General features: G+C 39.0%; 1 protein-coding gene across 3 annotated transcripts in view; it reads right to left on the bottom strand.

Annotated features, from left to right (window-relative positions):
* LOC124882032 (E3 ubiquitin-protein ligase TRIM9) overlaps window positions 1-15,282 on the bottom strand; it is a 70,067-nt gene extending 54,785 nt beyond the window's left edge. For 2 of the 3 annotated variants that reach the window (XM_047388134.1, XM_047388135.1), the window contains exon 1: window positions 11,474-15,267. In XM_047388134.1, the coding sequence (XP_047244090.1) occupies window positions 11,474-12,445 (972 nt within the window). In that variant the 5' untranslated portion in view covers window positions 12,446-15,267. Of the gene's footprint in view, window positions 1-11,473 lie in introns of all 3 variants that reach the window. The other variant, XM_047388136.1, reaches the window with a different exon arrangement.
* Window positions 15,283-17,308: the final 2,026 nt, after the last annotated feature.

The raw sequence follows: 17,308 nt of genomic DNA, 5'->3' as shown, positions 1-17,308 counted from the left end.
ATATTGCAAAAACCCAAGAGCTCTATCTCAGACTCTAGAGGCATATTGATTGTTAAATTATTATGACATTGTAAAAAGAGCAGGGCTTGTTTTGAAGGGTTGAAGGAGACAGAATGTACCAGAAAGATGATGGACGGACGGATGGACGGGCGGGCGGGCGGACGGACGGATGGATTTAGGCTCTCTTGAGCCATTTTAAGCCCAAAGAACTACTGATGTCCAAAGTGTTTATCTTCTTTTGTTGCTCATAATTCATTGATAAAATAGAAATAAAACACATTATCTGCTTAGATCCAGTTTTGTCACTTTATTTAAAGCTTCTGCTTAGTCTTTTTGATCATTTTGTCTTTAAAAATATTTAAACCTACATTTAAGCAAATAATCTATATTTTTTTCAGTTCCCATTTCCTTCCTGTACTTCTTGTCTCAGAGCTAATGATAAACATTTGATCACTTTTATTTTGGCTATTATTACAGTATAACTGTAGGGAAGGAAACAAGTAGATGGAAGTTTTTATCCAAAAACACACTGTAGCTGTCATGGCTGGTTTGGTGGAGGACCCCGGAATGCAGACGAGCAGGCAGCATGACGGTAAGTGAAATGATTTAATTAACAAAACTTACTACAGACGGTGAAGGCAAAAACAGACATGGGCAGGCTGGCAAGACAGGCTTGGCATGATCAAAGGACAAGACAGAGAACAGAGAGAGTGATCCAAAATGTTTCCGTGAGGAATGAACAGAACAGTTGTGTATTTTATGGAGCAACAACCAGGTGAAACGAGGAGACTGAATGCTAGGTGCAAGTGAACCGAATGAAGATGATTGAAAACAGACAGGAGAGAACAGAACATGGCGGGAGCAGAACAGAGACTCTTGAATACAAACTAATAGAAACACAAATAGTAAACTATGAAATTAAAGCATAACCAGATCCAAAAACCTAACTTGACAAAACATGAACTAGAGGACAAAAACTAAAGCATGACCAGGAAAATAATAAACAGAAGCATGATAAACCTATCAAGAATAATAATAAGAACTCAAAAACACCCACAAATCATGACAGTAGCTCATTGACAATACACGTCAGACTGAAATATGTCTTCTGATGTGTTAGTCAGATAATAATGAAGCCATTAGAGTCAGCTGCACGTCTGCACGTTGTTGGGCTTGAGGTCAGATTCGGCTGGCATGTTGCCATTTGGAACGAGGTTAGTCGGGCACTGCTGTTGGCACAAATCTGCACTCAGTCTACACTGCTTCATCTCTATGACACAACAGCATTTATGTTGCCTGATATATCTAGACGTTTTTCTCTATAATAGGGCCCAAAACCCTACAAGGATTCTGTGATGTGTGCATTTTAGATGTGGCATATAATCAACCCCTTGAGTGCAGAATCCCTGTAAATTTGTGTTTTAAAAGCTGCATCAAATATATCATCAATTAAACAAACAAATAGCTGGCAGCTCTGACACAGTACAATCTGTCAAAATGTTTTGGCAGCATCCATAACGTGGATGCAGCTTAACATGTGTTAGTGTCAGAATTAAATGATGAAGCATCAGAGGAGCTGAAATCTCTGAGAGGAGGAATGATCTAATAACTGCTCAGAGATGCATTTAATGCTGCCAGCGGATGCAGACCCATTATGCATAAATATATCACAATTAAATTCAAAGAGCTAAAAAGGTATTGACAGCCTGCTTTTGGCCTTCATGCACTTCCTGAGTTGGTGATAGAGAACCTGTCAAACACAATGATTTTCAGAAAGCAAGGTGATAATATGAAGAGCATCCACAGCTTTCAACACGAGTCAGTGATACTTACAGAGAACAGTTTGATTATTAGAAAACATCCACAGATGTGCAGATGTTGGGGAGGAGCCAAAGGTGTGTTTGCTCAGTGAAACAACTCATTGCATTGCAATAACTTCTCATGACTGTCCATCTTTAAAATTTACTTTTTTTTAGCCTTCAAACACAGATAGTCATATTGTGTGAAGTAGAAGCTGGACCAAAACACAGGCAGGACTGTGGAAGCAGCATGGTGAGTTGAAATGATTTAATAAATAAAAATACAAAAAGTTACAAGAAGTCACGAGGAGAAGACAGAGAACTGGGTTAAACAGTGAGAGAAAAAGGGCATAGTAATGAAAGGATCCATTGGGTAACAAAAATGACCCAGTGATCTTATATACAGAGCAGGGGTGGAGAAATGACAGGCAAAACAGAAGAGTAATCAAAGTAATCAACTTTGGAGCAGCTGTGACAGAAGGAAGGCAGGATAGCTGCGAGAGAGAGAGTAATAAACACAGGTAGAGCTGAACAGAGATGGAAACCCAAGGAAGTATCTAACAGAAACCTAACAGAGAACAACTCTAAATGTCGAAACATTAGAACAAACTAGGAAGTAAAACACAAGTGAATTAGCTAACAAACTAAACACCTAACTATAATAACCATGGGGGAAATGAACTAAAGAAAGCAAGACCTAAAGAACATAATAAACAGTAAAAATAGGTCAAAATCCAAACACCACAGGTTTAATCTCCATAAGAACTTAAGATGGAGGAGCCAAGCTAATAGCAACCCAGAGTTGAAACCATTTCAAGTTTCACAATCCACAAAAAATCTAACTCAAAAGCTTTGTTAACAATTTAATAATACAATAAAAAATTATAAATCTTAACATTCCCTATGCCGAGCCACTAGACTGCTACACGTCTTTCTGCCTTAAACTGTTTAAATGCTGACCTGCTGTCAAGATTACACACTTCATATTGTTAGTTATTTTATATATGTCTAGCTATTTTGTGTAGTTTAATCATTTTTCACATTAACCTGTTGAAGATCTAAAAGTAATTGTTTTGCTGTATGCTTTGATTAAACAATAAAATTGGAATATATTGGATATTTGAGATATTACTAAACATATACAAATGCTTTCTAAGACTAATGTTTAAACATGAGCACATTCACTCCACAAATGTTCATTTTAAACTATATGAGATAAACAGCCTTAAAACTGTAAAACTTTATAGTAATAACACATCTGTTAACAGCCAACGTTTATTGCACACATATGTTTTAATATTTTAAATTAGATTCCTCTGTATCATTTTCAAAATGATAGAAGCTTTTTTAAAAACAAGTTAACTTCTTTTTTTATCCTATCTTTGGTGTTCTTCTAAAACAGCAAATCAGCATGATACAACCTCCTTCGTGTTTTACAGTAGATAGTTGTCTTTTAAGCTTTGTTTCTGTAGGTTTAAGTAAGCTACATTCACAATGAGTTTTTCTCTGATTTCAACCTTTCACATAACAGTATTCTAGGAAGACTGGCTTTTAAACTCCATGCAACATGACTCATCACTTTTCATGTCTTTTCCTCAAGTGGGGCAGCTCACTTTTGGTCCAGTGAAGCCCGACTATGCTCCATGATGCGTATTGCTCCAAGCCGAAAACACCAATACAGAAAGCTGACATGTCTGTAAGAACATGCTGATAAAAGGGATTTTTAAGGCCTGAATTAACTGCCACGTTGTGTTTACAAATGTTTAGATATGTTTATCAATGTGGAAAACCTGGTAACAATTCTTATGTTGCTATGTTGAAAAACCGGGTTTATAAAGTCATTTGAAAAATAAATCAGTTAGTTTATTTTATTTATTTTGCTCCCTTTGTTTTGGGTATGACAGTAATTAAATATTTCAAAAGGATGCCAGTGATGGCATATGGGCTAAATTTCATCGAACTGTTCTCCTTTTTATTACACTACAAAATCAAAGGGATTACACTGATTAATGCTGGCTAAATGGGACCACCACAGAAATGGGCAGCTAAATAAATCTGCTGGCAATGAAAATAGTTATGAAAAAAACAGATGAAGACAAATAAAAGATTTATTATAAGAACAATGGTTCTCCAAGCTGGGGTATGGGTCAGACTGTGGGTCATGAAACAAGTGCAGACTGTTTATGTGAACTCCCGCAATCAAACTATAGTAGAACATTATTGGTACATGCATTTTTATCCATTATTGTTATCACAGACAAATACAATACTGAGGAACAACATAATTATCTTGATAAAGATCAGAGATTTGAGAAACCTGCACACAAGTACAATTGAGTCATGAAAGTTATTTTCATGTACAGTGCACCAAATAACAATTTGCTTCCTTGCAGATTTCTTCTGTTTTTGCATTTTTGTCACACTAAAATGTTAATTATAAGACAAATATAACCTGAGTAAATACAGTTTGAAAACTGTAGTTTGCATTTTTGCATTTTTTTGTGTTTTGCAAGGGTTTCATTGATTAGGTGAAAAGAAATCTCTCCAAACCAACATGGCTCCATGTGAACAAATAATCACCTCCCCATGACAACTCATGATTTTAACTATATCAACCACTTGTATTTTTTCAATTTCATTAGCCACACCCTGGCCTGACTCCTGCCAGACTTGTACAGTCCTGTAGAGAACCTCTCAGACAGCATGAAGTTGGCAAAAGATATCAGGTGATGGTAAACCCTTGTTCTAAATCTAGCTCAGGTACTGTCACTTTGGCCATGTCAACAGTATGTTGCTTCACCTTAATTACTTTCAGAGTTACCTGGTAAACCCATATTTGGCCTAAGGTTTAAATTGTAAATGTCTATTTAAATTAGTACCGCCTTGTAAAATACCTGAGCTTGTCACGGTTCTGTCTTGATATTGGACCCCACAATGCAGACGAGCAGGCAGCGTGATTTTAAATGAAAAAAAAAGGTTAAATTACGAAAACTCACACTTAGCAGGAGGCAGGAACAAAACAAACGGGCAGGCAAGACAGGCATGGCAGGATCAAAAAGACGAGACTTGGTTTTAGAACAAGACATGAGCATGAGAATGAAAGATGTTTCCGTGAAGACTAACAGAACAGGTGTGAATATATGGCGTGAAAACCAGGTGGAGCAAGGAGACAGATTAACTTGAAGCAGGTGAACTGAATAAACTTAATTAACAGAACAAAACGTGACTGGAGCAAAACAGAGACTCTTGAACACAAACTAGAAAAACATGAAGCAAAAGCATAACCAGATCCGAAAACCAAACTTGACAAAACATGAACAAGAGGACAAAACAAAAGCATGACCGGGAAAATAAACAGAAACATGATTCAAAACTTGAACAGTGAAAAACATAAGGAAAAACTCCGAAACCAAAAACCAAACAACCCTACATCATGACAGAACTATTAATTTTCCAAGTGGTGACTGTACTTCTTTCATTCTGCAAACATGGTACCGACATTGGTTGGCACGTCCCATCACAATGTTTCCCAGCATTTACAGTGTGGCTGATGTAAATCCTGGAGAGTAGGGCGACAACACGTATCAGTGCAGCCAGCTACTCTGAGACTGATCACTCAAAATACCTTGGCCTAAATCCCCAGCCGATACTTGGGTTCCTTTAAAATAGTATTATGGTGTTCAAGAACTTTAATTTTGCCCATTATATTCTTGATCAAGTGGTCATTAGTAATATTTGCCTACTTTTGGCGACCCCAGTAAAAAGGTTAAATGTTAAAGGTCTCCTGCAGCTGATATTATTTTGTATGAAGTTGTAAAATTTGGGAAACTGGTCCAGACTCTTAACTGTGGGGGATAACAACACAATAGATGTCAGCACTCCTTAAGAAAGTAACCCAACAGAAAAATGACATATGACAATATGTTTATGACATATTTAGATGAATAATGCAGTTCCACTACTTCCAGGCTACTTTCTTTTAATTTAACCTTTATTCATTTTCATTTGGCCATTTTCTAGTCACCTGCTGACTTTTACTTATTATGGGTTTAGGGTTGTGTTATTGCAGAGCTCTCCAGCAAACGATGCCTGACAGTATCAAGGACCATGTGGTCTGTCCAGGTTTACAGATAACAGAGAATACATTGTGGCATCAACTTAATTTAGGAAACCTCCTAACTTGGGCCAGGTACAGTGTGCTCTACTCCAATTTTATGTGCTGTGTTTGTTTGTTTTATTTTTTAGCTGAAAATATAAATATACACTGATCTGAAAAAAGTTGTATGTCTTTAAAAAATGTGATTTTTTTTGTCAATCATTGTTGCTTAAATTCGAAAGCCAAATTAAATAACCCCAACATGAAACATACCTGAAAACATCTTATAAATATAAAATATTAAAAAACATTATAATTTGTTTCAGTAAACTCAGGTTTCTTTTCTATTAGATAATGGAATAAAGCTTGGCGACATTTTAAAACATATTTAAGTTTCTTTTTACAGATTTATTCTGACATTGAAAATGATTAAATCAAATTGAATTGTTTACAGACATTTTCTATTTTTTATCTGTCCCTTTTTTGCCAGTGTAAAAGCTTACAATTTATTGTGGTTAAGGTCTGCTGAAACCAAGATTTTCCTTTTTGTTCAGTCTGACAACACCAATCTTGTTCCTATTAGTGGCTTATAACAGATAAAAGACACACGCATTTTCCATTAATGGTTAAAAAATTACAACCAATGATTTACAGAGCCTGTCAATTCCATTTCCAGGATTTGTTTCCAAACGTCCAGCTCGTTTTTGGCTTTGGAGAAGGAAATACAGCATTTCAATATCAATTAATCTTTACAAAGATACACGATCTGGTCAGAAATGTTTTAACAAAAACACCCGTCATCCAGTAATACTGTAGAAAAAAAATCTTTCTGGGTCACAGGCAGAGAGCCATGAAGCTTTGGAAGAAAGAATAGAGAAAGAGCAAAAAGAAGAGGAGATCAAGAAGAAAATGGGGGAGGAAGCTGGAAAAAGCTACACCCACCAAAGCAGGTTGAAGGAAACCGGTGCAATCCATTAAAAATAAATAAAATAGACTTCATTGATCTCAGTGAGTGACACTTCAAAAACTGAAGAGCCATTTCAGCTTTGAAAAGACGATGTCATCGATCAAATTCAGCATGGAGGACACCAGATTAACTAAGATGTGTCCCACCTCTTGTTCATACACTGCTGATTACTTTTCAACGCCCTCTCACTTCTGCATCCTAATGGGATTTTCACAGCCCATTTATGAGACTGTGCGATGGGGGGATATGAAGAGAAAGGATGGAGGACGGCAGAGAAGGGTAAATGAAGGGTAGAGGAGGATGTAAATAAGAGATAGGCTATAATAAGAGCTAGAAAAAGAGGGAAAAAGCTAATATGTGTAGGGAAGAAATGGTAGATAGAATGGCTGCAGGATTCCAATCCCCAAAAAACAAGAAAGACACACAGAGATTAGTCCAAATGACCCATTTAGCACAAAGCAGAAAGAATGTCTTTTGATTTGTGCAATGATGTCTGGATGAGAGGACGATAACCTTATGAAATACTACATTATAAAAAAGGACAGGAGGTAAAATAACCTAAACTTAAACAGCTCTACAGTCTCAAGGTTTTTACTTTCCTTAAACCATTTTGCTTCCTGTTCCTGAGGCCTTTTTACATGACTATACTAAATTCCCCAGATTTACATGCTAGTTAGATAATGTGATATTACTATAGTTTCAAAGAACAATACGTTTGCAAAACTGTTTATTTTAGAACTAACATCAAGATTTTTCAGTTGCACAGCACAATAAATTTTAAATTACTGTCTTGTGCACTTGGCATAGATGCTCTCCAGCTTCTTCTGGGAAATCCCAAGGTGTTACCAGGCCAGAAAGGACATATATAGCCCCTCCAGTGGATTCTGGGTGTGTTCCCAGAGGGACATGCATGGAAAACCACCAAATGGAGGCAACCAAAATGCTTCCTTCTCAAACAGTTCAACTGACTCCTGTAGTTGCGGCGGAATAGTTGCTTTACACCAAGCTCCCTACGAATGACAAAGCTCTCCACCCTATCTTCAACTCTGAGTTAAGACACCCTTCAGAGGAAGTTCATTTCAGCCCCGCGTATCCAGTATCTTGTGATCCATATCTCATCATCATAGGTGGGGGTCGGAACCAGTAAAATCAAGCTCTATGTTCACCACTACAAACCATATAGTTCCTATAGCTATCTAACCACAAAATAATGTGTGGTGAAAACAAACATTGTAGCTGTTGATGTGACAGTTTTTACACTGCATTCCTCTTAATTTAATAACTTTAGGTAAGAGTCAAATAATGGTTAAGGCTGTTAATGCTGGTTAGCACTGTTTAATTCAACCTTCCATGAAATTATCGGTTTGATGCTGACTGATTATAACATCTCCACAAAACCTTACTTTGAAAAATCTGAACGTCTTTATTTTTGCATGATCAAATCAGGATTTCCTTCATTATACCAACATGAGACACAAATGCATTCAAAGCAGGATCTTTAATAAAATTCAGCAGGGTCACCACTAACCTGAGGGAAATGAACTTAAGCTGACCTCAGCCCAGGAGCAGACTCATCTTTAAAATTAATGAAAGAGGCATTTAAAATGGATTAGACCATTAATCACTCCCTAATAAAACAGGTGGGTGATTTATTTATTTTCCTATTTCGGCAGACAGAGTAGAGGGACAGAGAACTAGTATCAGCAGGTTTTCGTCCAGTCTTTTTGTCCCTGAAGACATTCGAATGTCTTAATGGAAGAATCAATGTGTTATAAGTACAGCTATTTTCCAAAGAGAGATTAAAGCAAAGGACAGCAGGATTTATTTTACAATTAGTCAAAAAATCAAGTTTTTTTCATGTGTCTACGTTAATTATTGTTTTGAAGACAAAATAAGCTAAATCAAAATTATTTCTACTTCATACTCCCCAAATTACATGTTTTACATTATTTATATCAGACAATCTCTTAAATGATCACAACTATCAAAATCATTTTTGCACTTTATCATTATCATTATCATTAGTTTTTCCAAGATATTTTCACATCCATATTATCAAAACCAATGAAAGGGATAAATTATGTGAAATAATCCTCCAAAGCAGCGTTGCACAATATGAGAAAATTAAAACATTACTGTAATATTACGATGACTCACATCTCCCAAATCATCTTCTTCTTTTCCATCATCACCATGTTCTGACCACTCTAATTTGCTAAGTTCTAGATCTGGTGTGGCCATAAAGAATAGTAAAGGTACATCTAACAGGCTAAATATATATTTAGCAGCAAATGCATTATGCATTAAATACAGTAGTCTATCAAATATTACATCCAATCAGTCCTTTGCGATTGCAATATTGCACCCTTTGATATGATGATAAGAATTTGTGATTTTCAATATATTGTGCAAGCTCTACACCAGAGCATATTAACATCTCTATGATGTGTAACCACAGGCATCACAGAGTAAAAAAAAATTACCCACTGATTTTAGTCCACCTTATTCCCAAAGCCTTTAAGGCATGAACCAAAGCTGACCTCCTCCCTCCTCATATGCACCCACTTACAGTACAGATGTAGGCCAGTGGCTGATATGACTCATCCCACATTTACACTTTACATGCCCACAGTAATTATTTTCTAATGTGTTCATTCACATCTAATTTGCCCCACATACAGCGAATCCAACGCTGTATCTCAGAATGGACAAGATTAATTCACTAAAAAATGGTATAAAGAGCTGTTTTCTGCAAGAATTCAACAAAGTCCTGTACTGCAACAGCCAGAGAGTTAAACCAATTGAAACATGTACTAGATATTAAGGGTAACAAGGGCCTCATGTACAAAGGCTTGGATTTCCTACTGAAATATGGTATACCCTGATGTTCAGAAAACTGTGTGCACAAACAAATTCAGATGTATGCAACTGTGTGTATACACATGAAACCAAGCAAATTTCTTATGTATATCTTTTTAAGAAATATTGCAACCTTTACTCTGCAGCAAAACTATTGACTGGAACAAACAGAAGAGCTCATTTCACTCCCGTTTTACTCTCTTTTCACTGGATACCCGTTCATTAAAAAAATATCAATCCTGACTTTAATTTTCCGGGTCCTTACATGGTCAAGCTCCTGGCTACATTACTGTGATGGTAAAGCCACATACACCAACTCGAGTCCCCAGGTCCTCAAACCAAAACCTTCTTGTTCACATAAACCAGGCCACCTTACCAAAATGTTGGTTAGCTTTACTCACACATTACCTGTAATTTGCACATTGATTGAAAATGCTTTTTGTCAACAGAAACAATTTCTTGCCATGATGGTTCTTTTATAGCGATATGTAAGGAGTCCAAGCTCCAATTACAATTTAAAAAAAGGATCTGGCTGCAAATTGCCTTTAAAGATTGGCCTTTGGGCATTGTGTGGACTTTTTTATACCTGCTGATTTAGCTGGCAACAACAATTCCATCCAACACAGCTTGAATCATAATGAGGTTAAAGCTATTGTTAAAATACAATAAATATGTTCTGCACCACTCTGTACATGCTTTAATATTCATTTATGTAATTGCATAAATGTTAATGTATTAATTGTTCATGTGTCTCTGGTGAGTAAAGTGAATATTTTCATATAGTTTCTCAGCATAGCCAGGGGTCATAGTCAGGGTTCTTAAACTCCAGTCTGAAAGTCCCATTGTCCTGCCACTTTTAGAAGTGGTCCAACAAACCTGACACACATCCCTGACTTGACTCCTCAGCATGCAATGAAGCTCTGGAGACAAATTTAAAAGCTGGAGTTTGAGACCCATGCTTTGTGTATTGACCGCAGGCCAATAACTATAGAAATGGGGTAGCCATAAAGTTACCATCACATTTCCTCGGTCAGTTTATCGTTGATATATCAGAGGTTTTGTGTGGAAAAGGGATTAAGCAATATTTTTGTGTGGATGCAGCCTTTATATATAGCCCTATATAAAACAGGTCTGTACATTGTCCTTTTATGAAACAACAGATGTCAGTATGTCATTTCTGCCTCTACAAGGATGCCTCTCTGCAATGTTCTGCTCTCTCGCCAGTTCCGCCCGAAAAAGATGTCGCAACCACCTGCATAACCTAAAATATCTGCATTTTCTATACGCCCCCAGACTTGTGATGATTCCTGTGAGTAGCAGCCATAACTCTCCTACTACGTAGCCTATCCAAATATAGAAAAAAGCCCAAGTTCAAGCCCCGCCCCTTTCAAGCAGCAAAAAGCGACACTTCACCGGTTGACAGGTTTTGACCCGGATTGGCTGTCAGAGGGGTCCCCTTATACAACAGATGCAGAGGAAAGCTGCACAAAAAGATAAATGATAAATGTTTAAAGTATTATTCTTTTTAACAACTGTTAAATTTTCCGTCCATATTGATTAAAGTAATCAAAACGAAAACTTAAAAATCATGTCTCCCTCAAGTCTTTGTCTGGACCATAAACAGGACAAAACTAATAAATCAAGACAAAATACTCGTTGACCTCTGTATGAAAACCGGTTTGCCACAGATATCATTTGTTAGTATTTCAGAGGTGCATAACTGTGAGTTTGTCTGATTGTGCATCCACTCACCTTGTGTTGCTTCCACATCACAGCCAGCGGTTTGACGTCGTGCTTGGCGTGTTTCCCCTCCTCCAAACACTTCATACACACTGGAGCCTTGCAGCTGCAGCAGTACATGCCGAAGTTTTCCGAGTCATGATCCACGCAGGTCCCCGCTTTTCGCGCGGTGAAGGGCGGCTGCTGACCACCGCTGCCTCCTCCAGCACCGCCGCCGCTGGCCGCCCCTCCAGCCGCTTGGTTCGGCGGTGGCACCAGGCGATGCTTGGCCAACGGACCGCGGGACGGGTGGCATCGCTGTTGGCAGGCGTTACAGTAGTATACATCGCACTGCTCGCACATTACCGTGGCGACAACCGGGTTGCGGTCGCACAGCTGACACTTCACCGCCGAGGAAGATGAAGAACACGGGATGCCGCGGGTCTGCTGGTACCGCACCACAATGGCCTCCAGAAGCCGGTTCCGAGGAAACCCCCGTAGCCCCCGTTCATCCAGCGAGACGCTCCGGTGGCACAGCGGACAGGTGAGGGAGCAGTTCCGATGGTGGGCGACCGGCGGAAAAACCCGCACCCCGTTTGGAGACTTGAGTTGGCAGGGGGTGTAGGAGCCGTACCCGCTGTCCGTCTCGCTGTACAGACTCATCTTGTCCATGTCCAGGTAGTCATAGTCAGAGCTGCCGGAGGCACGGCTCTGCACCGGAGTCTCTCCATCCGGCGTCTGGACAGTGATGTTCCGGGCGCACAACAGGCAGACATTGTGGGAGCACGGCAGCAGGATCGGGTCCTTGAAGAAGGAACCGCAAACAGGGCATTTCAATTCTTCCTCCATGTCTCCTGTAGCTGTGTCCGGTGAAGCTGCTGCGGGTGAAACACTCCAGCACCGACTGCCGCGGACAGCTCCCTGCACTGTTCTGCGCATGCGCGCACCGGGGGGAGGGTTGACTGGTTTGGTTTGATTCATTATGATAGTCAGATATAAGGCCATTAATAGCTGTTATCAGGGTTGTAGCCCAGACTTTTCTTCTCTTTTTCTTATTTAAATTTATTTCTAACATTTAGCGTGTCTAGCTACTTAGGTATATGTGGAGAGAATTGTCCTTTTCCAACATGGAACAATGATTTTATTTCAGAAATGAAATCCAGTACCAATAACAATTTAAGATCATGGCAAAATTATTTTTTCTTTCATTTGAAGCAAACAAACTGATCAAAGAGCTTAAGCCTATACCTAAACCTCACTATATACAACACAATACAATTTTTAGCTATTTGTTGACTTTTCAAAATGAAGGAGGGCACAAATCAGAGCCGTGGTTATTATTGTTTTTTAAATATTCTTCCACACATGGCTTAATATTTTTCAAGACATAATACAAACAAAAATTCAAGGGATAAATAAATCAGTATTTATACATAGGGCGTTTCAAGGAGATGCATCATAGATCCCAAATTTGTCAAGAATTGTCTTTGTTCTCATTGCTTTCTTGTTGAGGATGTATTTGATACTTAACTAAAAAGTTCTTGGAGGAAAACCTATTTATTTTATTTTTCATTTGAGTGATAATACGTCTGGTGACCAACAAACCTCGGGTTTCTCTGTCCACTCTATTCATCTTTAAGTTTGTAGGTAGCGACAACAGAAATGAAAAGCTCCTGCCTCTTTTAACTGCTCGCAATGTTTCACTTGGGATTGATTACCCATCCAACAAGCTAACCTATCCGTTCTTGACTGTTAAATGACGTCATTGTAGGTCAAACAGGAAATAGTTCCACCCACAACAGTTTAAAAGCAATTAAACTGCTCTGGCTCCATCTGCACCTCGCATTACACTCAACCATATGTTATACACATCGAAATATATTACTGGATTGGACATCGCCTATTAGCCACTGTAGGTAGTAATGTGCACATGTAGGTGCCATTGCTATGCATTGAGTCTTGTCAACAAAACCATGCTGTCCTGTCACAAAACCACTCTTAGCACCTTTATTTCTTATCTGATTTTATAAGATATGGCTCTAATTAAAGCTGATGTTATGATACATATAAATATGTACTCTCCCTAAACAGAAATCTAAAAGCAGTCTGGGAGCTGTCCATTATAGTGTTGACAGGTATACCTCCTATGCTACAAACAAGCCATGCTGTCAATTGATGTCTAACAGCTCAAGCTGCCTGTTTGTTGGTTTCTGCCCTTGATGCTGAAATTTCTAAACTGATGAATAAAAAGAGGATTCATATGACCCCTGTCACCTGGCCCATTGGAGGACTGGCTATGGGGAACACCGGAACATTTCCTGGATCAGGCTCTGTCCAGGTCGTGCTTTTGTAAATAAACAATCCATGCCTTTCCTGTGGTTCACTCGTGAATCAGACTCACTGAAGCTCCCAGACACCTCCTCCTTTCTTTTTCTGAGGCTGTCTGTCCCAGCAGTGCAGAGCTTTTAAAATAGAGCGAGAGAGGCAGCCAAAGAGGGAGAGGGCAAAAAAAAAAAGCACTGGGCACTGATACACCAAAGTGCGGTAAATTAATATTTGTTCATAAAGGAGCAGGTAAGACAAAAACACTAGTGGCGACAAGTAAAAATGCTAGCCATAATGTAGCCTAATGCTAAAATGTCCAAGAATTTAGATTCTATGTACCTTTAATAAACTTCGCTAACAAATTACATTATATGATTATTGTAATCCTTGTATTATATTATTCTTTTTGACCTTTATTAACCGGTAAAACGTTTTCTAACATATTTAAAACACTGTACTACTTTTTATGGCATACCTGTGTACATTGCTTATTTTTCAAGGATTTTCACAAATAACATTTCATGTCAATTATATATCAGTTACATTCAAGTGAAACTGTCCAAAACAAGATGGGATTCTACTCATAGAACTTCATTGCTCTTTAAAAAGAACCAGCTTTGTGTACTTCTGACGCTGCTTCTGCAGCCATCCTGACTCAATGCATAGCAATCCTGCATGTGTGTCATGAGGTAGTTACATGTTGTCCAATCCAGTAATATATATCAATGGGTGTACACATGATTAAGATCAATCCAAAATCATCCAATCAGCATGTGCTTGCAAAATGCAATACATTTTCATTTGCACAAATGAGCTAGCCCCACCTTCAGGCTTCTCTATACTTAATAAGTCAAAATGGCCAAAGAATGAGCCAAAAAGGATTTACATAACATATTTTATGTGTTGCACTCGAGTAAATGAAATGTAAGTAGTATATTTTGATATATTGATTTTATTATCAACATGTTTTGATTTTTCATGTTTGCAGCCAACAGAGGTAAAACCAGGCCCCTAAAGACCAGTCGCTATGGAACACACAAAGGTTAAAATACCTAATTTTGTCAGAGAAAGAAGAGAAAACATGTTTTATGAAAACATTTAAAATTGTATCTATAGACTCACTAACTTCCAATTTTAAGTTAAAAGACAAAAAAAAAAAAAACACAGTGATCTGTGTCCTTTTAAACAAAGTCAAACACAATGAATTATTCATCATTTGACAACAGTTAAGTTTTTCTCATCTATGCCTACATATTTTTTGTAAATGTCCATTACAATATGGAAAGAGTTCTCTCTATTAAGTTCAATTCATTCAATCGTTTATATTTCATGAAGCAATAAGGTGCTTAATGTTATTATTATTTCATTGGTTTTTCATGTCGCCATGATTGTAGTTGCTGAACAACAATGGCCAACACAAGCAGGATTTATATTTCTATATGCCAAATCCTGGTATTTTAAGAGGAGAGATTAAGTGTTGGGCCATGTTGTTGTTTGATGTATGGATCCAAAAATTGTTAGGAAGCTGGTGGAGATGAGCACAGAGATTTCCACCATCGTTTGGTATCATTTCGTTTGTAGCTCTGATGAATTGTACCAATTTAAATCAACTGGTTACATAGTATTGTATTTTGGACTATACTTCTATTGTATTTTAAACAAAAAAAATGCAAAGACATTCATTGCTATTAGCTTGTGTTGTTGAAAGTAGTCAAACAGCAATTAGCCTGGTCACTGAGCACCACTAATTTTCATCCTTGTATGATTTCAAACTCTATAGCAACACATTCACTACCAAAGGCAGTACTGTATTATGACTGGAGAATGTTTGAAGGAGAGGCAAACTTTCCGAGGCGTAAATAAACTGTTTATTAAGGCAGCTGTCGGCATTATGTTTTATAGTAAGTAAATAGACTGAAATTATAGTGTTTTTCTAGTCATGAAAACCACTTGAAACAACTTTAACAAAGTCTCATTAACTCACCCGTAGCTAGAAAGTTCCCACACTTATTCACCGATATGCAGATCTGCAGGCCTCTGGGAAACTGCACCACATTCTCATTGGAAGACAAAAACTATTTCCATTGGGCCACATCCACCCCCTTTACATGTAGAGTAGCCATGTTTGATTCACATCTTGAGGCTGAATGAGACCCTCCTACTTTCAGAGTAATCTTTCCAACTTGAAACATTAAAATTTTAATTTCAAGAGGCAAAAAGAAATCACCATTGTACTCGTACTCGTCGTCTTCCGCTTATCTGGGACAGGGTCGTGGGGGCAGCAGACTCAGCAGAGACGTCCAGACGTCCCTCTCTCCAGACACCTCCTCCAGCTCCTCCAGGGGGAGCCCAAGGCGTTTCCAGGCCAGCCGAGAGACATAGTCCCTCCAGCGTGTCCTGGGCCGTCCCCTCGGCCTCTTCCCGGTGGGACGTGCCTGGAACACCTCCCGAGGAAGGCGTCCAGGAGGCATCCGGTATAGATGCCCGAGCCACCTCAACTGGCTCCTCTTGATGTGGAGGAGCAACTGCTCTACTCCGAGCCCCTCCCGGATGGCCGAGCTCCTCACCCTATCTCTAAGGGAGTGCCCGGCCAGCCTACGGAGGAAGCTCATTTCAGCCGCTTGTATCCGGGATCTCGTTCTTTCGGTCATGACCCAAAGTTCATGGCCATAGGTGAGGGTAGGAACGTAGACCGACCGGTAAATTGAGAGCTTTGCTTTTCGGCTAAGCTCTCTCTTCACCACAACTGACTGGCACAGCGCCCCTATTACTGTGGCAGCCGCACCGATCCGTCTGTCCATCTCCCGTTCCATTCTTCCCTCACTCGTGAGCAAGACCCCGAGATACTTAAACTCCTCCACTTGAGGCAGGAACTCCCCTCCAACCTGAAGAGGACAAGCCACCCTTTTCCGGTCGAGAATCATGGCCTCGGTCTTGGAGGAGCTGATCTTCATCCCAGCCGCTTCACACTTGGCTGCGAACCGCCCCAGTGCATGCTGTAGGTCTTGGCTAGAGGGGGCCAGTAGGACCACGTCATCTACAAAAAGAAGAGATGAAATCCTCTGGTCCCCAAACAAGACCCCCTCCGGCCCTTGGCTGCGTCTAGAAATCCTGTCCATAAAAGTTATGAACAGGACCGGTGACAAAGGGCAGCCCTGCCGGAGTCCAACATGCACCGGGAACAGGTCCGACTTAGTGCCGGCAATGCGGACCAAACTCCTGCTCTGCTTGTACAGAGACCGGAAATCACCATTGCTGTTCATGAATCACACTGCTTTATAGGTCCTGGAATTAGATCTCACTAGATTCTGTTTCACGACCTTACAGTGTCTACATTCTGAATGAATTTAGATTTTAGGGGGTGTACTTAGTTTCCACAATTCCACTTTAATGTATAGATTATTTATACTTCAAAGCCCTGAACTGAAAGATAGTGTACTCTTTTTTTTTAACAATTTAATGTTTTCTTTCCACTGTTTTTAAAAATTGCGTTGACACAAATCTAGAACACAAAAGTACCCAAAACAGATATATTAAAAACTT

Source organism: Girardinichthys multiradiatus, chromosome 15 (genome assembly GCF_021462225.1).
Source record: "Girardinichthys multiradiatus isolate DD_20200921_A chromosome 15, DD_fGirMul_XY1, whole genome shotgun sequence".
Taxonomy (NCBI): domain Eukaryota; kingdom Metazoa; phylum Chordata; class Actinopteri; order Cyprinodontiformes; family Goodeidae; genus Girardinichthys; species Girardinichthys multiradiatus.
Note: the sequence above shows the minus strand (reverse complement) of the source record. Positions and strands in the feature narration are given on the sequence as shown.